At 42.7% G+C, this 27,658-nt stretch overlaps 1 protein-coding gene across 2 annotated transcripts in view; it reads left to right on the top strand.

The window, feature by feature from the left end:
- The first annotated feature begins 384 nt into the window (after window positions 1-384).
- sez6a (seizure related 6 homolog a) overlaps window positions 385-27,658 on the top strand; it is an 88,097-nt gene continuing 60,823 nt past the window's right edge. For both annotated transcript variants that reach the window (XM_084028637.1, XM_084028636.1), the window contains exons 1-2: window positions 385-470; window positions 1,917-2,057. In XM_084028637.1, coding sequence (XP_083884763.1) covers window positions 389-470; window positions 1,917-2,057 — 223 coding nt within the window. In that variant the 5' untranslated portion in view covers window positions 385-388. The remainder of the gene's footprint in view (window positions 471-1,916; window positions 2,058-27,658) is intronic.

The raw sequence follows: 27,658 nt of genomic DNA, 5'->3' as shown, positions 1-27,658 counted from the left end.
AAAGGAGGGTGCAGAATGCGTGCAATGACAATGATATTTCTGAAAGTACATTTCTGAAAAGGCAGTTTGGATTTAAAGGAGGCTGTAAGATTCAACCATGGACTGATAAAAATGCACCGTGCCAAATGCCTTTAATGGAATACTGCACACGTAGAGCTCCGGGAACAGACGGCGGTCCGGCTGCTCACCTGTACACCTTTTATTTTTAGAATGAGCGCTCTTGTTTTGAAATAACATCTGCTCACACATACTATTTCAGAGTCTTCTGTGTACTCTGGTTCTCTTCCAGTGCTTTTATTCTTCACTCCTATCCCTAGTCACCCTCTTGCCTTGTAATTGGTTTTATTTTGAAACCGTTTGGCTCCTGTCTCGCACGACAGACTGCCTCATGAACGCACGTCAACCTGCTGTATCTCCTTCCAGTCGGGTGACAGGGTGCAATACAACAGCGCGGGAAACCATCAGGAAGAGTAACATGTTTTGTTGCTGGTTTGTTCCTGTCAACTGTGAACCACTGCAGAGTTTAAACCCAGAACGCATCACGTAGAAATAAGTGACTGGATCAATTGAATGCGGACAAAGTCATTTTTTTTAAATTGTTAATCTCGATACAACAGGGTGATATGACCTAAATGACTAAAGGCAGTGTAATGATAGGCATGGCACTTACTATTTCCTAATAATTGTTGGTGTCACAAAAGCAGCATACTTCAACAAACTTATCCAAATAGTAATTTCCAAATAATCACGTTTGTCCCTTTCAGATGATTAATGAATGAACACAGTTTCTAGCAGCTACTGGCTAAGAGAATCTCTAATGTCTTACATACAAGAACGGTGATGTAATAATGTATTGATCTTTTCACTTGCTCGGTCTCCACGGGGAGGTGAGGGGTCAAACACACAACACCAACCCTTAGGGCTTGTAGGAGTTTGACGTCTTGCTCATTCTGCAGTTTGGCAACTCTCTGCCTCCATGTGAGATGAATACTACCTACTTCCTCAAGGAGTGTCACAAAGACCAAATACTGTATTAAATGATCCTTTACCCACAGTAAGACCATTCTATTCCTTAATTAGAGTTGTCCTACACGCACAGGGCATACAGATACAGTCCTCGGGCAAACACACAACGTAGAAAAGGGACATCAAAAGGGACCTAAGAGACTCAGAGCATGGCATGTTTATTTCCAGCACCTGAGGACCGTCTCACTTCAGGGTTCATCATGCACAGCAGGCTCTGAGTTTTACTGTGAATGGGTCTAAAAAAAGAAAAAAAGAAAAAAAAAAATCCACTCAGCTGCTGTCCTGACTCGTGTAGGGAAAAAAGGGCAGAATAACCTTTGCTAAATGTATGATCAGAAATAAAATGCAATGCAAGTCAGAATCTACATAATGTATGATATTGTACATGTATGCACCCTCCACCTTAAAGCCTCTTGATAAAGGATCACATATGATAATAAATAATCATAAATCATGAACAGTGAATATAAACACAGTCTGTCAGAGCCCATATAGTAAAGACGACTGTGCTCTTCAAATGAAGAATGAAGAGAGAACGTAAAAGGTTCCCTGTCTGAACCCCGTTGAATAAGTTGGCGGCGGCTGTTCCCTCAGCGGACGCTAGGAGCTGTCCGCGGTGCTGAAGCCTCGGCTGCTGCCTCGTCTCTCCATGTGCCGACTGCTCACACAGACGGGAATCCGCTTACGGAGCGTCCAAATGAAAAGAGGAAGCTCCGCGTTTCACTTGATCATTCTCGACCATCTTCACAATTAGAAGAGGAAGCGCAACAGCAAACCGCGCGAGCTCTCCTTTGTGTTTTGCGGACGTTTGAATTTGCTTGTTGTTCTTAAGCCTTGGAAGTATTTTTCTTTTTTCTCTCTCCTTTTCTTTCTTTCTTTTTTTTCTTAAGCCAACACAAGGACGTGTTCTGTAGCGACGCGAAGAGCGACCCCGGCTGTAGTCGACATGTGTGTGAGACAGGACTGTCAATTGAAGAGCCTCTTCGCGGTTTTGCTCCTCGCCGCCGCCGCGGCCACGACGCACGGCCAAGGTAAGAACTTGGGCTCTTGCACGCACTTTGTGGGGATTGTTCCGCGGACTTCACGGTGTCGAACTCCACGCGGTGCCGGCCGATGACGCCCGGTGCACCGCCGCCGGATCCACAAGTGTGTACGTGGCGGAGCTGACACACAACGGTCCATTTCATGTTAAGTTTACCATGTTGTCGGTTCAGAGCTCCACAAGAAAACATGTCATAGCTTTGGATTTAAAAGTTGCAGACGACAAAGACGCCCCCGTTAATCATCTGCACGCAATCTAAACTGATACTATTTTCTTTGACAACAGAAATACTTAAATAAGAAGCACGCAGGACGTAAAAAGACAACAAAAATCAGCTTCCAAGTGCAATACTGCATAAAGTGTGGAGCAAATTAGAAGTTACACATCCTCACTGGGTTAAAAACACTCAGTTACATAAGGATTTACTGTCAATCACAAGTCACACAACCTCTTTAGATGTATGTCATAGAAAACAACCCATGGGGAAATCAAGATATTCACAAACTTAACCTACTCTGAAACCATACTCAGTGTGGTGTGTTTTCTGCAGTGAGATGCTTCTTCCATGTGTTGAAGCCCGGAGTAAACAGTCCGGAAGTGACTTGTTTTGGGCACCGAGGTCTGCGTGACAGACGGTGCTCGGTAATAAGACTCTAATCCTCTGGAATTGCTGAAGATTATTGACCAAGCTGTTTGACACAGTTGAGTGCTTGCGGGAAGCAGCAACACGTCCACACACAGTGTTCTTGTCCTAATTATTTTTCTATTGTGCGCCTGCCCTCTCTGTATCTCTCTAACTATGCATGCTGGCATGTACCTGTGTGTCTGTTTCACTATCACCTGGCGATGTGGATCTCCTCCTTGTCATGCAGTTTGAGCCTCCTCCAAGGTGATGCATGCAGACACAGTTTGTCTGGCAGGATAGCAGTAATGATAATGAACACAATGTCAAAAAAAGGAGAAAAAACTCACCAAGTAGTCATATCTGTGCTTATTTATGTGAGTGGGATTACATGTTAATAATAATCATAATTTGGACACTTTTTCTATGTGCAGGACAAATAAACATCATCAGTTATGACAAGCGTCACATAATATTGGAACACAGCCCTTCAGCATTAGGTGTAAATGGCCGGATGCTTTTTCCACATCATCTTCTGATGACGCCTTTCATGAAAGCTGTTAGTTTTTGCCGTTGAACGTGAACACATCTACGGAGGGACAAGTGGTTACTAAACAATGCAATTACTGTGAAAATGAATTTCACATTGCTTGGGCTCTTTCAGTCATTACATCTCAGCCCATGCAAAACCAATTCTGGACCGGTGCCTGAAACCACATTTTACACTATTCACAGAACATCTGCTGATGGATATCTGGAGGAGGGAAAGGTGCTGCTTCCATACAATACACAATATCACAACCTTACAGGAGCAAATTGCAAATCTAGTTATAGCCCATAACCCTCAGAATACATTTTGCATTGTCAAATGTTTCACTACATTTTTGGAGTGAACACACACTGTGCATTAGTGCATCGAAGATATACATTTTTTATTGGTTTCAGAGTCACAACTGCCCCCATACCAAGAACACACCTGCACTCCTCGCTCACGCCTCAAAACCTCCAGGGAGATGGGAAAATGTGCACCGTGCACTTTTTTTTTTATTTTAAAGCAAAAATCAAACTTAACAGCCTCCATTAGTGGATTCTCTGCCTTTGCTTAGCCAGCAAATGTCCACGTCTTGAATTCTCCAAGGTTGGCTCTTTACATTTTTAATTCTATTGGGTTTGATGTGCTTCCATTGTCACACGTTTTCAGCATGTAGACACGGGAACCAGTGAGGTCTCATGTGTGGCTCAGCCTGTTGTTGTGAACTCTCCTCGTTCTGTTCCCGAGCCGGGAACACCCAATCCATTTCACTGTCACCAGCATGCACCATTTTGTGGACTGTGACGTTTTTTTCCCATCTGTGGTGTGCACATTCACATTAGTGTGACAAGAAAATGTCATTTTCAGTAATAAATGTTGCTTGATAATTATTAGCAAAAAAATTACAAGGGGCTGATTGATCCTCAACCGCTGGGTTGAATTGTTCCCAACACTTTCTATTTGCAGTGCAAATTCAGGCTGCTTTTGTTATGCAAAAACATCACACTGCACACAAACTTTGTTCATTTTCTTTCTTATTTTGGAGACATCAGTGTAGATTTTCGTCTTCTTACTGTTCATACCTTCTCAAAGTCAGAAAAAAAGCAAAAAAACAGGGATTAAAGACATTTTTCTGACACATACATGTATTTAGAGCAGTGGCTATTTCTTTCATATGGTTAGCATCAAATAGACAGCAAGCATTCACATGATGAAAGGAATGTGAGCATTAATGACCCTCTGATTAAATACAAAAAAATGGAACCTCTGGACAAAGTTCATGGTTATACCAAAAAAATGTTGATTTCCAAATGAATCTGTCAGAGCTTCTTCCCCCCATTATTAAGAGGAAATTAAATGGACAGCCCCTGTATCTGCACCATGCTTTGTAAGAGACATTTTCATTTAGTCGGTCCTCGGCCTTCATTCATGCTTTGTGGAAATGAAATAATGACTTTGTACTTCTGTGTGCAGTCTGCTAAGTTTCCTTACATGGTGTTTTCTCTCCCACATGGCAAAGAAGACACACAAGTCAAACTGTTTAAGTCCCTGAAAGTCTGTTGTGTTTGCCATCTGTGTCCTTGGATAGAATCTGTCTCATATTGTAAATACATGGAACAAATACACATTCATTCATATTTAATCTCATTAAAACGCCGCTCACTCCATGAGAATCAAAATGAAAGTGTGTCCATTGGCGAGGTGTGAAATGCACAGCGACCCGCTACAGTGTTCTGAGGATGTGATTACTAAATTGCAACAAGCAATACTTAACATGAGAACGCTGCGGGCCTTCAATTATCTCAACGCGAATCTCCGAGCGACAAAGTGACAGGACTTGTTATGAACATTTACTTGGATGGACAACCTGAGGGAAGCAGCTTGAACTTGTCATAAAAGCTATCAATCAAATGTACCCGCTGATATAAAGCGTGTTTTCCGATGTATTGCTTTTACAGCACTGGGTGAAGTTTAAAAACACGAAGAGAAAGGAGCTCGGTACATCTGATCCATCATTATGTAGAAACATCCTATTGTACATTTACTGAGAACATCTCTTACAGTTTAATTCGTTACAAAGCTGCTCAATAATAATTGATTTTTTGTAAAAGTATTCAAATGAGTACGTCTGAATGGATGCATGATTAGTTATTAATTATGCATCCGGATTTTATCAGTGTGGAGAGTTTGCGTTGGCTTCGGTGCGGCACTTGAAGTTTTCCACAATTTAATGGCATTCGACTGAGCCTATTATCTTTATGCTTACACATTATCTCCGCCTGTTAACAATGATCTGTAGCCATCGGGGAGTCGGAGAAAAGGATGTTTTATGTATCCTAAAGCTCATTAAAATGACTTACGATCTCCTCCTGGTTGACAGAGCGCTCCCCGATATGCCACTATTGGTTTCATGAATGTATATTCTGAAAGTCCTGCATTCACAATGTCTGGCTAATGTTATTCACCATTATGATAATTGCAAATTAGATTATTTAAAACAACAGTTTTGCATCCAGTTTCTCCTCTCCAAACTAGAACTGTACTCTCTATGCTGTGATGGCGTTGACTTGGGGTTATTATTGGAAAAGGTTCATATTGAAGCTGCACATCTGATAGTCATTGAGACACTGAATGAGGAAGAACGTTTCTATGGACCCGATTTTGAGATGAAATTCATTTCACGTGTAAAAAAAAAGAAGCATTTTTGTGTTTGTGTACTCGATTCAACGTGATGGCAAATCTCCCTGTTTGTCTTGCTAACATTACAGGTTACAACGCTGTTTTCTGTTTTTCCATCACTGGAGGTTCATATTCACAAACGGCTGTGAAATGTGCCCGGATCATGGGAATAAGGCGGCACACTTTAGGGAGGCTGCTTTAACGATGCGCTTGAAAAATCTGAACATTCTAATGTTCCAGGGTGGGAAGAGAAATCATTCAACACCTGTTTGTTGGATTGCCAGTGATTAACTTCATCAAGGGCTATTCAGCATCTGTGTGCTGTCATAATTAGTTTAACTTTCCTAAGGCCTGTCAATGGTAAATGAGAGTCATTATTCCAGAATGCCCCTCTTCAAGGCTTGGCGCCTGCCTGCCTGCCTCAGCCCCTCTCTGTGCCTGCCTCGCTCTCTTTCACTGCCTCCTAGGTGGAGCTCACAGCTTGGCTGAATGCGACTCATTTTCAACTCTTCATGTGCAAATGCCTCTCTCGCCTCGTGAATATGTTCCGTGCATTCTAATTTGACTCATTGCCTCGTGTACTTTCTTCCTCAAAAGTGCAGAGCTTTATTTGTCAAAAGGAAAGGAGTATTTTTTATTTTTTTGTAAGGATCTTTTTTTGGATTTCATCACCGTTTTTTTTTCTTGGAGCGGCTCCCCAACAGCTGGTTTGCCCCTGAAGAAAATAAAGCCCCGTGCCTCTCTCTAAATCGGGCCGTACTTCAGCTAAATCCGCAGTTTGGTATTAAAATTCTCATGTGATGAACGTAAAGAAGTTGGACACATGTTTTTTTTTCTCCCCTCGTATCCTTGTGTGGTCAAAATGCAGCATCAGCTTTAAAAATGAGGGCAACCAGCTATGTTGTATGAATAGTAACATGTTTCTTCTTTTAGAATCAGGTTCTTTGTCAGATTCTCTTTCCTGCTCCCTGTTTTATTTAACAGTTTTGCATTTCATCTCTCTAAGAATAACTCACAAATGAGTGGTTGACATTTGGGTCTGAACATTTTCATAGTTTGGTTTAAACCAAGTGATGAACTAAACATTTTCTCTTCTCCAGCAACAACATACATAAAGGCTTAAATATTTCTTGTATGTTTACACATACTATTATTCAATTCTACTATATTGTCTGCATCAACACCAACATCATTCTCACCATCAAAATATGTATTCAGAAGTTACAGTATTGGCTACTAGACCATTAACCAATCAAACACTGGGAGTCTTCTTGTTTTTAATTCGTAAATAAATTACTGTTCACACAACATAATTAGCATACTCAATTTATGAGTTATCACCTCACCTTTGATCCCATAAATTTGAGTCTATTGAGTATGCAATGTATCACAATAAATACATCAAAAACAGTACTTTTGGATTAAAGCACTCCAAACTGTGAGTAATTACTAGAACAAGTAAGCAGAGAGTCAGGGACAGTCTCAGAAAAAAAAAAAATCTAAATTGTGTGCACCATATGATGGTTTGTTAAAAATGTACATAACTTTAAAACTTTTAAAAATACAAAAATGCAGAGAGACATTCAAATTGGCTGCCCCTCCCCCTCTGAAAGCTTCTCCCATCCTGTTTATTTAATCACTTTGACCGTTTGAATGACCTAAAATGTGTTGTTGTATTTAGATAATTATGTGAGAGGTGTTTTAACTCAACACAATCATCCCTTCAGAGATTTAAAGTGACACGTTTGCAATGAAATTGTCAACATGTGCCCACAGCAAAGGAGCTAAATATTCCTCAGGATGGGAGGAAGTTATGAAATCTCTCTGGGGCCAGACTTCCAGCAGGGAGGGCAATGGACTCTGGGAAACTGGAGGGCCATAGACATTTAATTTATTCCAAGTGCAGAGTGCCCCCTCTATACTAAAAAAAAAACCCTAAATGAAGCAATGTCTACTTTTACTTTGTCAAGGTAGTACATCGCTGGCCTACTTCCACCTACTTTGCCTTTGGCCTTATCGATCGCAACGGTCGTCCAGCGAAAAAAATTTAAAAAAGAGTCAGCACGGTTTGCCTCCCCAAGGCCTCCCCTCCGCACCTTTCACGCTCCGCCCGGCCGTGTGCACACCTCTCTAATCAGGACTGGCGTGTTTCGTGGCAGCGGTGGGGATGGCTCTCTGAAACGATTAGGCTCGGGGACAGCTCCGGCTCTCTTTCCCCTCTTCTCCACGCCACATCCCATCTAGAAAGCATTTCATCTGCGGCTGTGGGTAGGCTTATGCGGGGGTCGGGCAGCACTGGGTGAAAAGCAGCAGGTAATAGGCTGTGTAATGTGTTTGGGGGAGTAGTTTTAGTATTCACAGTTAGCGCTGACCTCTGGCAGGCTGAGCCACCCCCACAGTAATTTCCTCTGAAAAGATGTAATTGAATTCATCAGGATGAGTAAACATATTATAAGTAGCTGCGAAAAGATAACAATGTTGTGGATAGATCAAGGGAGGGGATAGGAGCTCCACGGGTAATTGAAAATAGTCAAAGACAAACATAAGCGAAGGAAGTGTGTAGGACGTCGGAGAAACATTCGTGGTTGCTTCTTGTCTGCTTCTCTCCCAACATCTGTCCACAGATGTAGGATTTAAAGTGCTGCTGATCATAAGCTCACACATAAAATAACACATTTAGAGCGGACGCACCATTCCACTGAACCGAGTATGAAACATCTGCTGAACCGAAGCGGGCACTATCACCGGTGTTCATCCATTTCTAAGCATCTTGTACAGCCGGCGTCTTTGGGCGAGACAATAAAGACACAGAGGCGAGGGACGCGGCGTGACCCCGAGCCTCGTGCTTCTGTGGTGAGATGTATTGCAGCGACGTCCCAGAGGACCTTGTGTATAATTCAGAGGCTCTACCATCGACCGCCATCTTCAAAATATCGAACATTGTCAGTCCGAGCGACTGCCGGGTGGTCGGGCAATTGTCTGTCAGTTATAAGGCGGCGGCCCTCTGCCTCCGCTTCTCTCCCGGTGATGGAGAGCCGGCTCATTGTGGCCGTTCTCATCTGTCAAAGCCGCGAGCAGCCTTTAGAAAGAATCCCCGTCCTTAAGAATGGATTACTTAGCAGGGAACAGCTGGAGCTCTGTTAGACTGCCATTGATTGCTGGACTATGGCTTTTAGTGGTAAATGCTGGTCCATGCATAGGAAGCTGCTGACATTTCTTTAAGATGGTGGGAGAAATAAAGGGTGACATGACGTTCAGTTGCTTCCTGATAATGGAGGAATGCTTTGAAAGCCAAACAATACCGCTGACAGGGACTTGAACAAACATCAGTTTGTGTTCCTTCTCTTTACGTGACATGAAGACAGGCGGAATATCTCAACAGCTATTCGATAGATTGCCATGAAATTAAGTAGAGGCATTCGTGGTCCCCAGAGGATGAGACCCGCTGCCTTCTGTGATCCCCTGAATATCTCTCTGGCACCACCATGATATTGACATTTTGTTTTTCCAGTGGATCTTTACCACCAAATGGATTGCTAATCATTTCTGGACATATATTCATGATCCCCAGAGGATGATTTGTAAAGACTGATCACTTTTCTTCAAGTGCTATCATCAGGTCAAAAAGAAAGCTAACTGGTTCATGAGCAAATCCCCATGAAATAAGCCAGTGCTAGCATGCTAACACACTAAACTAATCAGCATATTAGTATTGTCATTACATCGTCATGAAGAAAAAAATTGGCAAATTATTTACGATCCATAGAGCATTTGTATGATTAGATTCAAACTCTTCTAATTAACTGCTTAGGTTTGTGGTTTATATCTGTCATTTTGTCTTAAATGTGAGGCCAATATGATTGCAAAATGATAGAGGTCCATAGTGTGTGTTCAGAGGCGTGTGTGATGTGACTATTATTACACCCCCTGTTTGCCTTCTGGTTGTTTTTTTGCTGATGTGCCGAATCCCATTGGTCCTATACATTACTAAAGCCTCTGTATTGGAAACATATGGGAGAATAACATTTTTATTTGACTTTAATTAGATTTGATTTAACCCAGGAGTCGGTTTAAAAATGTTGCTCAGCAGCTTGAGGGAGGAGCATGAAGGCCGGCTGGGAAGGATTAAGTCTGAATTACGAAGGCAAACAGAGAAAGGGAATTCTGACAGTAGGTGATGATCCTCGCCAAATACCAGACCTTTTACATGCTTTACACGGAAAAGTGTGGTGTGATTTGTAGCATATCTGGATGATGAACGAACCAATGTCATATTGTGTTTTTATTACATTCCTTTTCATACATGATTCAGGACAAACGATGTGAGATATATGTAGGATAAGGCACATGACATCGGTTTAACCTCTAGTGAAAACGTCTGCTAACTTAACCGTCAATTATTCCACTCGCTGGAAATAACTTCCAACATGCATCAATGGACTTAATGGTGATATTTGTGTCAGATTTAATGGATAATGACTTATCACACCATTGATTTATAAGTGAGGTAAACTAATGACAGTTAACGCTTCAGCTGAAACCATTTTCCATCATATAACTCAATTAGGTATTCATTTATTCCTATTAAGACAACAATAAACTGACCTATGGATGAGCTGGAGCGGAAACGCCATCACTCTCAGGTCAATCACGCGTCTTTTTACTGCAGCGTGCCTCGGCGCATGATGGGCTGTAACAGGCCGGTGCTATAACAAGAGCACATCTCAGCCTGTCCCAGCATGCACAGGGCAGAATCTACAAAGGGAAACAAACTCCCATCTAACTGGCTGTGAGGCGTTGTTCCATGCTGAGCTGCCTTGAAATGCACCATTTTCAAAGAACTGACGATTTTCCCTCTCCGTCCTTATTTTTAGACCAAGCGACAACACTTAAATGGCACCGTTGTCTTCACCTCAAAAATGCATTGCATTAACAGATGAGCTGTAAGTCTTCTTCTGTGGGTGGCATCATAAACTGGTTGCTTTTAGTGGAGCCTGTTCTGCCCCCCCGATGCTTATCAGAAAACAGCCACCGGAAAAGGAGAATTGTGTCCAAAAACATCTCTCATGCTCTTGAGTTGTCTCCGTGCGGCTGCTGTATTGTGAGTGAAATGTTTTTGCTACATCCTGTGTTTTTCACGAGGACAAAATGTGTAAAACAGATTTTTTGCGATGTGCGAGGACAGCTGTTGGGACAATGACTGGGTTGGACTTCTCCGGCACACAGTGTCTGTCTCTTATTATCTCCGCACACGGGGTGACGCCGATTTTCGTTTCATTTAAAAAAAAATGTTGTTTTGTTTTCTCTGACTGGGGCCGTGTGTAAACAGTGTAGCATTAAAGTTCTCACATTGAGAGTGCGTCTTGAAGGCGATCACAGCTGCGAGGGTAAACCCTGCATTTTCACGGCGAGATATTGTCCCTTGGCTAAGGTGGCAGGTTATAAACAATTTGACAAGGAGGGTGCGAGAGACGGGGAGAGAAATGAAACAAAGTAGTGGGGAATCTTCTCCCCTTCTGTTTTTATTAGGGAAAACATTACATACACCACTTGGTTGATGCTTTTATCCAGAGTGCCTTCTCAGAAAACCATGGGAGCGATCCAGCAGGGGTTCAGAACCCCACCTCTAGAAATGTTAATATCCATCTGTTTTTATTCGGAGCTCCTGAAGATATCCTGACCAGACAAGAATCATCTGGTGTACACAATGAGCAGGATGGTGGGTAAATATCTGCCAATGTCAGTGACCGCTCCTGCTGAAAGGTGACGTGTTGTTTAGCCAGACTTATTATATGTCCCTGTCAAAGTCGTTTCCTCCGGCGAGTAAGTAAATCTGGACAAGGTTCGAGCAAAGCTGTGGAGGAAAAAATCTCATCACAATAGTGCACCACTTGGCTCCAGTGCAATTACCTTCTGTAAATGAAGCTCAGTCTGTCCTGTGAGTCGCTCACACTATGCAGGCGCTTTGCACATACTCTGTGTCAACAAAGTGGCACCGGCCTCCGTTCGGGAAGGTGCGAGGCTGTTTACCTTTGTTGCTGTGTGGATTGATGAGGTGGAGGAGGCAGAGGCAAGAGCATGATGTGAATAGTCGGAGTATTACTGTGGAAAGAGGTGTTTCCCCCCTCGGGGGCGGCTAACTGAGTTTGACAAAGCTGTTGCTGCTGAGCGGCTACAGGGACGCTCCCTGGCCCCGCTCCAGGAGGCTGGGCTCTGCATGTGGATGCACATTCGAGGCGGCGATGAAAAGAGATGCAGAGACGGGAGGGAGGAGACGGCTCCTTAGTGACAGAGTGGAAGTCAGCCTATCATGTGTTAAGTGGAGAGAATGCCAGCATGGTTTGACTTCCAGGGAGCTTCGTCAGTCCCAGTTAATCTAAGCAAATGTCTTCACCTGCACTCAAGGTTGAACTGGTAAGAATTAGCTGGTAAAACTTTACTGTGACCTCACAAAACACGTTTTTTCGGCCATAAATGAAGAACATAACATAACATTTTGGAGGGACATTGACACAAACTGCAACATGACCGGCTAGCGGATGCATCACCTTGAGGCAGTGATTCTGGTTTGCATCCGTGAGTGAGTGATTGTGCACCTCTGTGCTGTCCACAGCTAATCTCACATTCTGCTGCAGCAAACTGCAAACTGACTGCCTGCTGACTCCTCACTCACTACTCTTAACAGGCTTTTGGCCAATAGGGGCCGTGAGTGACATCACAGCTGAGAACAACCCCCAGACACCACTCTGTGGTCAGAGACACAACCACACCTTCACTGTGTATATTTTGGAGGAAAAAAAAGGCATAAAGCCTAATAACGCCTGTGAGAGGGAGCTGGATATCTGCATCGATTATTATGAGAGGGTATCTATTGTGTGAGATGTGGAAGTGAAAAACAGGCCTGGGGTCTAGACCGAGGGTGAGCCAATCGTGTGTTGTTTTCATTCAAAACAGCAGCGGTGGTTGCTGGCCTGGTCCTGGTGGAGATCTACTGTATACTCCGTGTGCACCTTTAGACAAGATATTAATATTGATTTCATTCCAAACTTCTCCACAAACATTCTGTCCTCTGGCTACAATAGAGTATTTGAATCTGTCGTCCTCGTTAGATTGTTGAGCAATTGTACTTTTGGTGTTTTGGAATTGCCCATTTGGATGGCACGTAGCCATCCCTATGGCTTTTAAAGGGGACAAACCACGATGATTTTCACACGGCTCCAACTGCCGAGCAAATTGGATTAAACGTCTGCTGTGATTTTGGAGTCTTTTTATTCCGCAGCCTTTCCTTTCATTATCTGTAATATGCACCCTCCCTATCTCAGCATCCTTTGCCATTAGTGAGGGTGCTCTCCCCCTGTTTTTAACTCTGACTAACGTATGGTCTTTTTCTCTCATATTTACTGCACTCAACTGTAAATGAAAGCAGAGATAAGAGAAAGGTTTCAAGCCAACCGGATTTGTCACCCTATAATCCAATGGGATTTGCAAGCTCACATTTCATTCCACAGTACAATCCAGTCTGTCCAAACTGATTATGAAAGCAAATATGAGGACAAATGTGTAGGCACAAGTTCAAACAGATTCAAAAGGTCCCCCCCCCCCACTCATTCATTTGCCTCCACATGCCACCGTTTGCAGAAAGGGGGTGGATCTACAGGGATTAGACAATCACAGTCTTTGAACCAAAGATGAAATGATTGTTTTCATGTGCAAAGAAGAAAAACTAACAATGACTATGGGAATTAGCATAATACAACTATAACGTCAACAAATGTTGCTATGCATTTTCTTCCAAGGAACATATAAACCACAGATATATTTGTTTGGATTGTTTGGTTTTGTCTTATTCAAACAAAAGTTCATCCTTCAAATCCAAAGATGGTTCAGTATCTAAAAAAGATGTAATTTCCTCACTGGTTGGTTAGAGCGACTTAAGTGTTAATTTGATGTTTCTAATATATTATAACATGCTTTCTTGATTTTTATTCCTTCATATATTAAACAAAACCAAAACAATGCATGTCTCCTTGGTTACCGCTGGGTTTAGAGCCTTTAAAACTGAAATGATTGACCAAGACACATACTGACAGAAGAAGCACAGAAGTGTCATTTTCTCCCTTTTCATCGACTCAAGAATGGATCCTCAGAATAGAAGTGTTTTAATAGATCTTTGGGGAGGAAAAATATTGTTGTTTCCATGGTAATATCAGTGAGGATTGTTCGCGTGCAGAAAGTCATTCCAAGACGAAACTATTGAAGTAAGGTGACCAACCGCAATAGTGACAGGGAGGCCTCAGTTCTTCAATTTAGACATCTAATGAAGCTGTAAAATAGAGTGTAATAATAATAATAATAATAATAATAATAATAATAATAATAATAATAGGAATTTTGAATGGAGTTACACAAAAGGGACACAACAGAAAAGGGTCAATACACGAACGCACTCACAGAAAAACTCTGCCATTAGGCAAATGGATCTGGAAAGCCCCTCTCCAGCATGTTTGCTCTTTGTCTCGGGCTGTCTGAGGATTCGTGAGCTTGGAAACAAACTGCCTCTTGATCTGAAAGCCCAGAATCACGTAGAAGATAGATCAAAGCTGGTGCCTCCTTCCCGAGATGCTTTCGTTAAAGTCTGGGGGGAAGATTGAGCGAAGGATGGGAAGGGAGGGGGAGAGAAAAGGGCAAAGTTTGTGTGTGTGTGTGTGTGTGTGTACCTATAGTGTGTAATTAGGGTGGTTTTCTGGTAAATGTGTAGGAGGGGAGATGTTTTTGTAGAGAAGAGAGAAGAAAATCCTTCTGTCGAGGACTCGAACCAGCCTAGGACACACGAGCATCGTGGCCCCGTTAGATACCGTGAGACAAAATAGGGCCTTGTTAAATGATGTGTGAAAGCAAGAACTGGAAAATAGTGTTTGCAAAACCCCACAGAGTCGGCAGTTTTGTCCCCTGCTAATGTTATGTGGATTAAAATGCCAGCGTTAAAATAAAGTTTAAGAGCTTAAATTTGAAGGTATTTCTCGCTGAATCAGCTGAATCAATAAAAATGTTGCAGTGCGTTTTTGTTGCACAAAGACTCAACTTTTCAGTGCTGTAAAAGAAAAAAAAAACCAAGAACAAAAAATCTGTTGGCAAAAGATGGTGACCATATCCAATAAAGCATTCAGACCCTCGCAGGTTTCTTGGCTGTGTTCTATGTTCAGTTAATGATTAAGCAGAAAGCTGTCCTTCTGGCCTTTATTTGAAACACTTCCTGTGAGAGAAGCTTCTTAAATTAATTATGTTTGCCTAATGAATAATTAAGTCAGAGGAAAGATAATTTGGCGTTACGCAGTGAGTCAGACCATTGTGCATGTAGAGGAAGCGCTGCTCTGTGTGCCTGGCTGGTTTCACATTGGGAGTGTGTGAAATGAGAATTAGCAAACAATTTGCCTCCTGTTCCATCCTTCGCCGTGACTAAAACATCACCGCTGATTATGTCTTGACAAGTGTCAATATTGCATGCCTTGTTTGTTAACCGTACCGGAGACAGGGCGGTTATGAGCTGCCATTGTTGTGGTTTCAAATTGTGTTATTGATTGGCGGGTTTGAATGAGCGCAGATAAGATGTGTTATTGTGTCGGGGTGTATTGTCACAGAATATATAAAGAATGAAGTCGAAGCACAGCCTTAATGACAGGAGACATAAACAGACGTTAATGGCTTCTTTTCTGTGGAGGTGAGACAACGAAGATAGAGATTAAGTCATGAAAGAAGATGTCTAATCATCGATGTCATGCTGGTAGGTTTCTCTCAAGATCTACATGCTGTTACAATCTGATTTATGTTCCTATCATTTATTGGAATTAATTACTGTTTTTTTTTTTTTTGTACTCCTTTGTAATTTAATCTCTCTCACTTTCAAAATATTGCCATATGTGTGTTTTTTCTAAAAAATATATCGTTTGAAGACCCAACTCCAGCGTCGCCGTGTAAACTAGCAAAACCGGTCCCCGTGGAAACGGCGTCACTTCGCACATGAGTATTACGTTGGCAGTCAAAAAGGCATGCGCGAGTAAGAAGACATTAACTATGGCGGGTTACAGAACTGTGTTGTTATCTCTAATAAATGTAGTAACGCTCCTCCAACAAACCTTAGCTTTGCTGCAGCATTAATGCGATCGCATCGTTTTTAAATGTTGTCGTCTAAACGCAAAAGAAAAAACTTTCCCATATTTTTAGTGTCTTGTAAACGTAGCCTAATATACACGAATACATATCCACACACACACACATGCAGAGCGAGAGAGAGCGAGAGAGAGCCAGACGCACCCTTCCCTTCTCTCTCCTTGCCTCGCTCTCTCCTCCTCTTTGTTACTCCCTGGTTATAAAGACATGCCAAGAAATCATCGGCTCAACAGGGAAAGGGCAAATCCTCTTCAGCCAATTTAAATTCTCCTGAGCACATGGTGCCGACAATTCCAAACTAATTAATAGACATGTCATGAATAAAAACACTTTGATTATGAAAAGAGGTTGCCCTGTGCCTCCTTTTAGGCTTGTCATTAGTATGAGGACACATGTGGTGAATAGCTGGAGTGTTGGTACCAGCAGCCCGAGACAGCCGCAGATGCCCCCTCTTGATTACATTTTTCTGTCCATGTTTTATTCAGGGCCGGCTGCGTGGACCCCAATGCCACAGTCTCTGATTAGCCATACCTGAACCAACAGGAGAGCCAGGGCCGGCAGGGCCGCGAGGGCAAGGCCTGTTCAAAGGGCAGGACACAAAGACACACGACCCTTGAGCCCTCACTCACAACTCTGAGTGCACTCCGCCGCTCGCTGCCCTCCCGCTCTCGCCGTCTAAGTGACATACAGCGCAGGTCTTCCTATTGTATGGCTCCACTGTAACCTGCACCTGCTCAGTTCTGTTCACGTGGCTGCACATTAGGTTGGACACAGTTCGTCTCAGGAAGCAGTTTGTCTGTCTTGACCTTATTATTTAACGTCATGTTTTGATTTGGTTGACATTATTTGCCCCGCACACCACCTGTCAATTTCTTCTGGTAATAGCTGGACCTGATCCATCCAATAATGATCCTCCAAAGCATGTTCCTGTTTAGAATAAGACCTTTAAATTATTTGTGAGAAGAGAGGTTATTATTTTGAATGGTTTATAAGGGCAGCGTACAGCAATAGACCAGCAAGTTATAATCAACTAAAAATGCATATAATAAAAATGATACATTCATGATGTGTTCAATATTAACACATTAGTTTAATGGCTTATAAATATAGCACATTGTTTGCAAATGAGGTATTAATAATTTACAAATACATATTTGTATATATTGCATATCTTTTTTTTTAAACCAGTAGTTTAATGAAGGCACAGTAGAGAAGATTTGGTCGATATAATAGTTTCCATCGGGGAATCTCACATCACACATGATATGTACAGTAGCGGATGTATGTCGGAGCTGTTAGTGTTACATTCGGCTGCTTTATTGATCCGTCGGTACAGTGCAGCGTCTCAGGGATGTACAATACACGGTCTCCAAGCAGTTATACACGGCATCGTGGAGCCTCCTGTTACGCTGCAAAAAGGTTCTGGCTGTCAACATGCGGTCCTCAGCCCAGCTGATTCATCCCAAAGGGAAGCCGGACCCCCTGCAGGAGCCATCTGTATCCCCGGCAAGACTATCCATCATCCTCACCGCAGCGCTCAATTTGGGGTTCTTCTGCAGACAGCTTCAGGCAGCAGTGAGCAGCTTTACATGTACGTGTTGGTAATGAGAGCCCTTGAAACCACGGCTAGTGGCTCTCGCAGCCAGCCTCGGGGCTGAGGAGAATCAATGAGTCAATCCCTGAGGCAAAACCCACGCCCATCCTCCAGGGTTGTTGGTTTCTTCTCCAGACGTCTCATTGTGGAGACAGCAACGCTAAATTAAGTGAAGAAAAAGTGATTGGTGTGCTCGGTAACGTACAGCTGTGGCTTCTATAGGTCAGTGATTCTCAAACAGGGAGCGCCAAGAGGTCCCTTCAAGGGTTTGAAAGGGAGATTCATTCCACTGCTCCCTCATTCAGTGTTTTTCCACACATACATACTGTACTTTAACAGAAGAAGCCTCATGCAGAGATCCCACAATCTTTTTTCTTTTATCAAACAGGAATGTTATCTGCACAGACATATGTAGCAGCAAAACTGGGAACGGTATGTATTTTTTTTGTGCTGTGGTCTCCAGTGCAACAAATGGAACAACAACACTGCTCTATTAGTGCTCTTGAGTATTTTGATCATAGCGCATATCTCTCCTGGAGGCGCCCGGCATCCTATTTATCACACTAATGGTCGATGTTGTTGTAGATTCCACAGGAAGTTTACATTTTTACTCCACCAGGTGTGTTGACTTAAACCTCACGTTCATTTACATCCTTGGGGCAAAAGTTGTAGGGAAGGGAGTCGAAGGAAATTGTGTTCCCTCACGCTTGAGGGTTCGCCTGCTGCAACAACAGGAAAGTGCTTTTAATTAATTTCCACAGCTCAGACTTTCCAAGCAACTCCCCCCAGTCACAAGCCTGTTTCTCTAACCCTAGGCGACCACTGCCACCGCCACTATTGCTAGGAAACAAACACATTTATGTCAAACAACCAACCCCTGCCTTTTAATGCGGAGCAGGAAACAAGAAACCTTTCACAGAGCCTCGGAGAACTCATGCCAGGGCCGAGGGTCGTTATCTTTTACAGTTGTACCAGTTGTATTAGGCGTCACACTGAGAGTGTGTTTCTCCTAATGGCTATCTGAGCCGCCGCATCCCTACCTCCTCCTGTCACACACACTCCTGATCCGGAGTCTGTCAGTCGGCACGTTCATCTGTCCGGCAGGTCGAGTAAGTGGAATCCATTTTGTTTCGGTTAATGTAATCTGGCTCAGCTGACTCGTGCGCGCTGGCGGTGCTCTCGGAGGCCACAGGCTCTTTGGAGGGAGAAGATAGAAGAGCCCACGTTTTTTGTGTTGTCGTATTAAGTCCACGTTTCTACATCGCAAATCTCATTCTTCATGCTGGCGTGCTGAGCTCACGCAGTTTCTCAATAATCTCATAGACTGGTTGGCGACACATCTAAATCCCTCTCCTACAGGTTTCCCAATTCCACATTAGGTTTGTTGTGATGTTTTCTGAACCACGTACAAAAAAAAAAGTGTAAACAACATAAAACGTACTCCAGACAGACAGGCATAATACCTAACCATCTTTCCACGCCCAACACCTGTCCGTCCACACCTCGTGTCCTGCTGAGTGAAAACGTCATTCCATATCTAGTCACTAGTGGGTTTTTTTGTTACCTTTAAGTAAAACGCAGCCTCTACATTGTTCCATTTTATTTTGAGAAAGGTGCTCAGACAGATGCAAAGTGGTACAATGCAACCACCTGGTGTGACATGATAGAAATTAAATAGGTTTTAGAGGGAACGACTCAGGGCTTTGTGTGTGGGGAAAAAAAACCTTGACTGACACTGGAAATGTGTCAGGCTTCCTGCAGGTACCACAGTGGTAGATACAGTCGGATAGTTAACTGTGCAATGCTTTGAAACCACTTCTATTGGATTTCTATCAGTGTGTTTAGTTCACAAGATTTCTGTGTTAATGGTTCTGTTTCTATTCTTAGACGGAGAAGTCTCCAGAGGGACCCTTGCTTTTTATTTTGATCACACATGAAGGTATCCTGATTTTCCCAGTAATGATCCCCTTCCTACCTGTCTGCGAGATTGGCAGTGAGACTCCCTGTAGACAAACAGCTAGTCGCAGTGTTGGAAATTAAAGGGAACATCTCAACAATGCAGAGAGACGGTATAGGGAAAGCTTTACTTAAAGCATTAATCGTGTCCCTGAGAGCTCTGCCACAACCCATCAGCTCTCCTTTAAAAGGAAAATACTGGAAGTTATGTGCTCAGCTCCATCAGTTCTGCAGTTGTAACATCCCACGTAATTGCTCACCACAAAGTCAGAATATCCTCTCGCTGCTCATAGAACCATTTTGAAACTGAATGTCGATCCAATGTCATGAACGCCCTCCTTTGTGAATGTTTTGTCTTCTCCCCGACCGCTCTCTTTAATATCAGCCAGCAGTTTCCTCCACCAGCTGAATGAACGCATTCGGAATGCATGCAAGATGTCTTGTGTGTGTGAGTGTGTGTGGGAGCAGTTGAGCATGTGGCCGAAAGACTGTCGCTAATAACAGAAATTACATTTCTGTAGATTAACATATGGAGATTGCAGGCTGTGAAATTGACTCGAGGCTGTGAAATTAAAGGCAATCCCCGCCGAGGTGAGCGCGGCGGTTGTTCGGGGGGTGGAGCGCTCGCCGCCGTACGTGTGTATACCGCAATTCAATTAGTGCCCTTGATCATCTTCTTTAGCAAGTCTGATGTGGTGTGACTTTGCGATCCAGGCGCTGACACACCGGCTCAATCTGTGCGAGATGTTTGATTTATTTGTTCATTAGGAACTCTCTCTGCAGACCCAGACCTCTCATCAATCCCTGTTCGCCCTCAACAAGCACAATCAACCGACGTTCCATTTCACAGCCAAAAGGGAAATAAGAGAAAAAAATTGCCGTGCATCATAACCACTGATAAGGCCGCCAATTTTTTCAACTAACCCATAGCATGGTAATCCCATCTAAAGTGGATTAAATATTAAACAGTTTGGCGCGTGTGAGGAAGGAGAGCCGGGGCTAGTGAAATGCCAGGAGGATTAAGACGGGGCGGATATGTTGCGGCGATAGTGGCATGCTATCCCAGAGTTGCTGTTTCTCAATAATAGAGACGTCAAGAAGGGCAACAGGAACGGAAAGGAGGGGTGAGGGGGGGATGTCCTCACCTCGAGCGGTAGGAATCGTATGGAGTCTAGGATTCATCATCACTGCTTCGCGTTGGACTTAAAATGACAATAACCTTTGCTGCTGAGGAGAGTCCCACTAGAGATGCTGATCTGAACGACGTTCGTTGGGAATAAAAGTGCTTTATTATGAGGTCAGAGCAAAACAATATTTACAAACGTTATCAAATTGTTTCATTAAGCCTTTACAAACACACACTTGCGTGGGCACACACACACTTACCAAATGTAATAATCCATAGCGATCAGTTAATAAGCAATTGAGTTTCGTTAAACAAACACTAAAACAACCTTGCCTTGAGGAGGAAGTGTTATTCATATCCATCTTCATGCTTTATTTTGTAATGTTTTATCTCTCCCTGAGCGATCACTTTGTCAGCATCAGTAATGCCTATAAATCCTACTGTGGAGGAGATTAGTCTGAGAGAAGTGCTGCTGCCTGCAGTAATTAAAATTCTGCTGGATGGCCAGGGTTTCTCCAGCCGTCATCTTCTCCAAACATCGTTCACTGTCTGCCTTGCTAACTCCCTTTGTCCTTTTGTCCCTCTCAATAGTTTTAATCTATTACAACACATTTGAGGCCTGATAACAGTACTCCGCCGTGCTTAAGTGGATGATGAGCGACGGGAACAAAGGGCCTTTTGAGAAAATAAAACCAATGACAGTCACGTAGCACTTACACTACTGTGGCGTTAAATCGTATCTTGCAGCTGTCCGGTGTTATCTGTAAATGAAAAAAAAAAATCAGACCGAGTGTTTTTTGCAGCTATTTAAAGCAAAAATGTGACAGAAGAACTGATGCGTGATAAGAGTCGTGTAAGACATATTCAAATTCTCCGCATTACAAGTTCAGACACAGAAAGTCCACTGACTCTCCATTATAATTCAGTATTTATACCAATCCCACCACAGTTTACAAATTATGATTGTTGCAAGATGTGGGTTCGTCTGTTTACTTCGTGAATCATTTTTAAATCTAATCCAGATTTGTTGACAATTGCTCTCTTTTGATTTAGTCATGCGGCCATCTGCTGCTGCCGTCTACAACTGATCCCACAAACTATGCCCGTCTGCGCCTGGCTGTCTTGCTCTATAAACATGTAGTTTATGACACTCCAGCTCATAGCCTGACAATTGCACTCAGTCACAAATGTAATAAAATGCCATTGTGCATCTCTCTGCAGCATCAGCGGTATGCAAAGGCAATGCAAATTCCTGTTCCTCAATGTCTGACAAACAGCTTTATAATTCATCATTTTCACAACCAAACTTGTGACTCCTTCCATACGGACTTCACGGCGCTGGAGTAAAAAAAAAAAAAAGAGAGAGACTTGCATGATCTATGGACGGTCTCCGTCAATGTATCATCATTATGGTCATCTCAGGGAAAAGTGTGTCTTCATCTGACAAAGACACTTCAAGTAGCACTTACCCTGGACAAACAACACATTGCAGGTCCTTGACTTTTATTGTCACGTCTGCCAGGGGATCAGGCAATCGCTCGGTGTGTGTGCGTGCATCCGTGAGTTTGTGTGCACCTCTGTGTCTGTCCGCGGTTAATCTGGCATACCGCTGCAGCCAGTGTTGTGCAAGTTCAACTGCAGGGCAAACTACTACCGAACCTGGCTGTTTGCTCACAAAGAACTCAAAGGAATTATCCCTTGAGGTGCCCTTTTGGGCCCTGTTCCCATGTTCACGACTACATGTTTTTTTTTAGAAACAATAACATGTTCACATGTTTACCTTTTACAGGCAGCGGGGGAGGGGAGAGGAGGGGAGGGGCCTAGTGAACCTGAGTGATGGAGTGAGAGAGGTGGAGAGGAGTGCTGTGCATGAGGACTGAGAGAGACGCTTCGCTCACACAAACTCTGTGAAGAAATCCCAGTGATTGCTGAACTTATAGAAGAGAAACTACAACAAAAATATTGATCTCATCACACTAGTATTGATACAATACCAATGCTCACCTTGAATATCGATACTATCGATATTTGGATCGATCCGCCCGCCCCTAACAACGACATGCTGTTTCTAACGTGAGAGCAGGTCGTGTCACTCGACTCATCAGGAGAAAACAAATTCCGTAACGTTTAATCGGACCTCAACATTGACGTTCGTCGTCCATTTCTGAACTAATTCACTTTCAAGTTCTTTATTTACAAATGCGTTGCGTTCAGTTCAAAGTTCACAGGAAAAATGAACGGGTTCTTTTGAACTCGTTCATGCACAACAACTGGCTGCAGCACACTGCATAATATTTTGGGTGCTCCTTTATGGATGCAAGCCCAAGGACCTCTCATGGGAGTGAGTGAGTAACTCACTCTCCCGGCTGTATAGGGGACACGAGTGAGACAGAGTGCATCTCCGACCCTCAGCAGCTACTCTGGGGTTGGAAACACAGTCTGTGTGTGTGTGTGTGTGTGTGTGTGTGTGTGTGTGTGTGTGTGTGTGTGTTGTCGGGGCTGACTATATGGCCACTGCTAAGTTGCTATTTTTTGATGCGAGCACTTATTCATAGCCTTTTTAATGGACGTCAACCCCAATTTAACACTTGTATTATCGGAAAAAATAGACTTGCTAAAAAAATGCTTCAAGTCGGGCCGAGGGATGGAGCTGAGACATCTGCAAATAATAAAATGAGAGCATTTCTTTTGTGTGAGACGTGCGCGTGGAAAACACGCCTGATACACGCCTGGTCGTTGCAGACTGGAGATCGTACACCTCTCTAGTTGCCACTGTGATTTATATTCTTACAAACACACAATCACACACACACACACACACACACACACACACACACACACACACACACACACACACACACACACACACACACACACAGACTCATTACAGTACAATGCTGAAAACCAAATTATAACATGCTGTCTCCCACCTCTCTGTTTGCAGAATCATGTTCCCGTTACACACACAGGCAAATTAAAGTGAAGATATTTGTAGATGTGACCCTTACTGGTTTTCTCTACGTCTTCAGAATGACAACATTCAAGGAAATAACAGACATGAAAATACTGTAAAGCAATCACTTTCTTATCTTAATCTGTCAGGCTTCAATGCTGCCAACTCAGTGAGGCTCAGCAGTCTGCACTTTGAAAGATCTTTGATGACAGTAATCTGCTCTGTTTCGCAAGCTGTGCAATCGACCGTTTTTCAGGAGGGAGTGAAAATGGCGCAATCGCTCCTGTCCGATTTTTTTTCTCGCTCTACTTTTGCCACTTGTTGCCTTAAATGTCAGCTGTTTGTCTGCTTAATCACCTTATTGAACTAGCCTTTGTGTCTGAGTTATACTAATGGTGCGATTGGTCGATGAGTCCGTGTCTCGTTTATAAGTTCTCCACAGAGTTATGAGCAAAATTCTGGAGTTTTAATCAACAACCATGCCCACTCAGTCCGCACCTGATTTTGTTTTATGGCTTCGGTGACCTTTTCTGGGCCATAAAACTCCACCTGTGCCAATCTCTGTGACGTCGCAGGGTCATCGCTTCATCAGTTATCTCTTCACTATGACAGCAACATGACCTGAACTCTCCGTCCTCAGTCATCAGCCAGAGAGATAGATGGTTGGATCTGTAAATGTAGCAGTTGCGCTACATGTGCCGACATAAATTCCCCCGCTGATAAGAAAAACACTTTGTAGGCTGCAGGTCATGGCTGCTGCTGTATCTCAATACGGCAAAGAGAGCAGGAATTTAGTCTTCTTGGCTCTCCAGTTTTATAAATAATAATTATAATCATTTATAATTTGGTAATAAATTAACTCATGGCAGCCTTCTGAGCAACTAATTTATTTGAAGTGATAGATTCATTTGAAAAAAGAATGCTTCAATCTGAAATGTGAAATAATGTGAAGCAAAAGACACATTTGTAGTATTTATTGTATATGTTATATATCCCAAATCAGAGCTTGTGCTCCCTGAATGAATTTTATCAGAAGAAGTTGATTGCCAGTCTGGCACTTTGCAACACTCATCCACAATCCTCCATCCAGGGAGTCGGCCATCAGCACTATTGACGCTAAGCCTGATTGATGCGGTCTGGCAGACAGCATCGACTGAAGGAACTACAGTGTAGTGCAGTGAGCGGCTGCTTGGAAAGTGCCAGAGAGAATCCTAGAATCGTCAAGCAAATACCAAAAGACAGGTTTGATTAGAAAAGCAAAAACAACTTTTAATGAGAGATTAATAAGAGGAAATGTCTCAGATGTTTAGGTGCATGTTTATTATTTTCTTCATGTTGAGACCTTAAAGACTAATACATATGGGATAGAAGCCTTTTGGTCTTATTTAACTTTACTTGCCCCCCCCTTTAAAAAGCACCTTTAATTTTAATTGAATTTAGATTAATCATCCTTCTAGTCAGTGTAGCTGATTTGCATGCTCCTTTTTAGTTTTTCTTTCAGAAAAACAACAACATCTACCTCAAAACGTTGCCTCGGGGGCATGTGTGTTTGTGTTTTGGTTTCAGAATATTGAAATAAAGGTGACAAGGTGTCAGGCACTAAGTCAGCCCAAATCTCTGGATCAGTTTTTAGTTTTTCCCCCGGTAGAAGCAATGAAACTATGATGACAGGTTGCTACAAAATGAAAAAAAAAAACCCTAACTCTTTCAGACTCAGTTTGGATCAGAATTAGCATAACCTGTCTGTGAACAGCCGTACATAAAGGTTGCTGTCCTTTTAACCTTGTGTTTGGCACCGCTCGCAGCGCTGACACTGATGTGTCGGACCGCTTGCTTATTCACCTCCCTCCGGGACGGAGCAGACAGGTAGCTGGAGCCGTGTGAGGGCGCTGGCTGGCTTTGTAGTGACGACAGGCGATGCTTTAACAAGCTCTAAATGGTGAATCTCTCTCATTTAAGTATTTAAGTCACAGGCCACCGGTGCCGCTAAGACCTCAGGCCTTGTTGCAGACTGGCTTCATACGTGAATGCAAAGTCACTTGTCAAAAAAAAAAAAAAGATAAAACAGTGGGCACTCAATTTTGCAGTCACACAGAAATTAATTGGAAAATCCCACAATTTACACTTGAAATGTTTCCTTATCTCCAGTACAGACAAATATAGGGACAAAGACATGATTAAATGGCTGTTGCAATTATGTGTCCATTTAATTTATTCCTGCCAAAGATGGAACAAATATCAGGTGACCAGTAGGAAAGCTCTTTTCACAGGAGGCTGAGCTAATCAAACATTTAACAATAGGACAATGTGTATCACATGGTATCCGTTTCCAGTAACGCTGGCTGCACTGTTTCCCCCTGTGCAGGAATCTCTGCCAAGATTTAAGGGATTAGACGGGGTTGTGTTTTCCAGGGCTCAACAGGCCGCTTAACCTTGCACCACTGTGGCGACCATTTTGTACTCAGATTAAGCAGCAAATGTACACATTCACCAAATTTGCTTTGGGAAAGTAAGTGCTTACTGCACCACTCTTCGGTTAATGTACTGTCAAATTTTGGTGTCATGGATTTCAAGGTCCATAAATGACCATATCTCATTATAAATATTTTTCTATTATATTATATTTTACTATTTTATCATTTATTATTTATACTCGAATAAAATAAAAAATAGAAAAGGGTGTTAGGGCTTTATATAGGGAGAACAATTAGGAATATGTTTTTATACTGCATTTTGGAAATAAAGTCAAAATATTGAGAATACAGTAAAAGTATAATTGAGAGTAAAAGGCTGAAATACAACCTTGTGAATAAAGATGCCTTTTGAGATTAAGCTAAACTAGCATTAGCGCACATTTTATTCTGAAATTTGGTCTTTATTCTCAAAATTCACTACAAAAAAATATCCTAATCCTCTCATTTCCCCCCTTATGCCTCGTCCAGCAAAAATAAGCAGGAGGAACCTTATATAATATATAAGGTTCCTCCTGCTTATACATAAGTAAAATTTAGAGCAAGTGTCCCACACTGAAACACTATTAAACGAAACACTGAGTGGTATCTCTGCTAATTGAAGGGGTTTGTTCCAAAACGCATTAAGAGAAGTGCTGCCGCTGGAATCCAATCAGGAATTCAAAGATAGATGATTTGAGTCGCACGTTAATGGCTCTTTTATAACACGGGCTCTTGAGGTGACTCCTCACACTTAATTAGGACATCATGTACTAATGTGCTTCATGCCGGAGATCATTTTGATTTTAATAACATGTACTGTATCCTTGCCCACTGGTCCCTAGTGCACTCTGCATGGAAGGCAGCGGATTTTAGACATAGAATATCTGATTACACAAATATCCAACTTAATCTGTTTATGGATTACAGCGACATCTAAATCCAATATGGAAAATCCTGATTTTCTTTTTTGGCCTTTAAAATCCTCAGGTCAAGGAGTGACATATGACGGGAGACGTACAGTCAGTGAATATGCAGCTTAAAACGACTGGATGAAAGTCGATATTTTGATACACTCAAAAACAGCACATACACTCATAATCCTAATAAGAATATTCTACTAAAATAGGTCATAATATATAAAATAGGTCATATATATATATATCATGATAAATAAATATAAGGATGACATCTGTGATAAACGCACTGACCATAAACTGTCAAATCAGGGCAGAACCAGCCTCCTGGCCGCTCCCTTTGCTACGCTCAGCACCCTTTCCCACCCTCGTCCGTGTGACTCCCCTTCAGCTTCGCGCGTGGCTTCAGCGTCGGACACACTTGGTCAGAGTTCACTTTGACGGGAGCTAAAGTGAGTCACATAGTGGCCGAAGGCATTAGCAGCCAATGTTAGTCACCATTAAACATCTCTTCACCTCTCTCCATATGACCCCTTTTGAGTCCTCGCCCCGGCTCCGGCTTCTACGTGCTGCAAAGTAAACAGCAGCTGGAAA

The sequence above is a fragment of the Eutrigla gurnardus genome (genome assembly GCF_963514095.1).
Source record: "Eutrigla gurnardus genome assembly, chromosome: 15".
NCBI lineage: Eukaryota > Metazoa > Chordata > Actinopteri > Perciformes > Triglidae > Eutrigla > Eutrigla gurnardus.
Note: the sequence above shows the minus strand (reverse complement) of the source record. Positions and strands in the feature narration are given on the sequence as shown.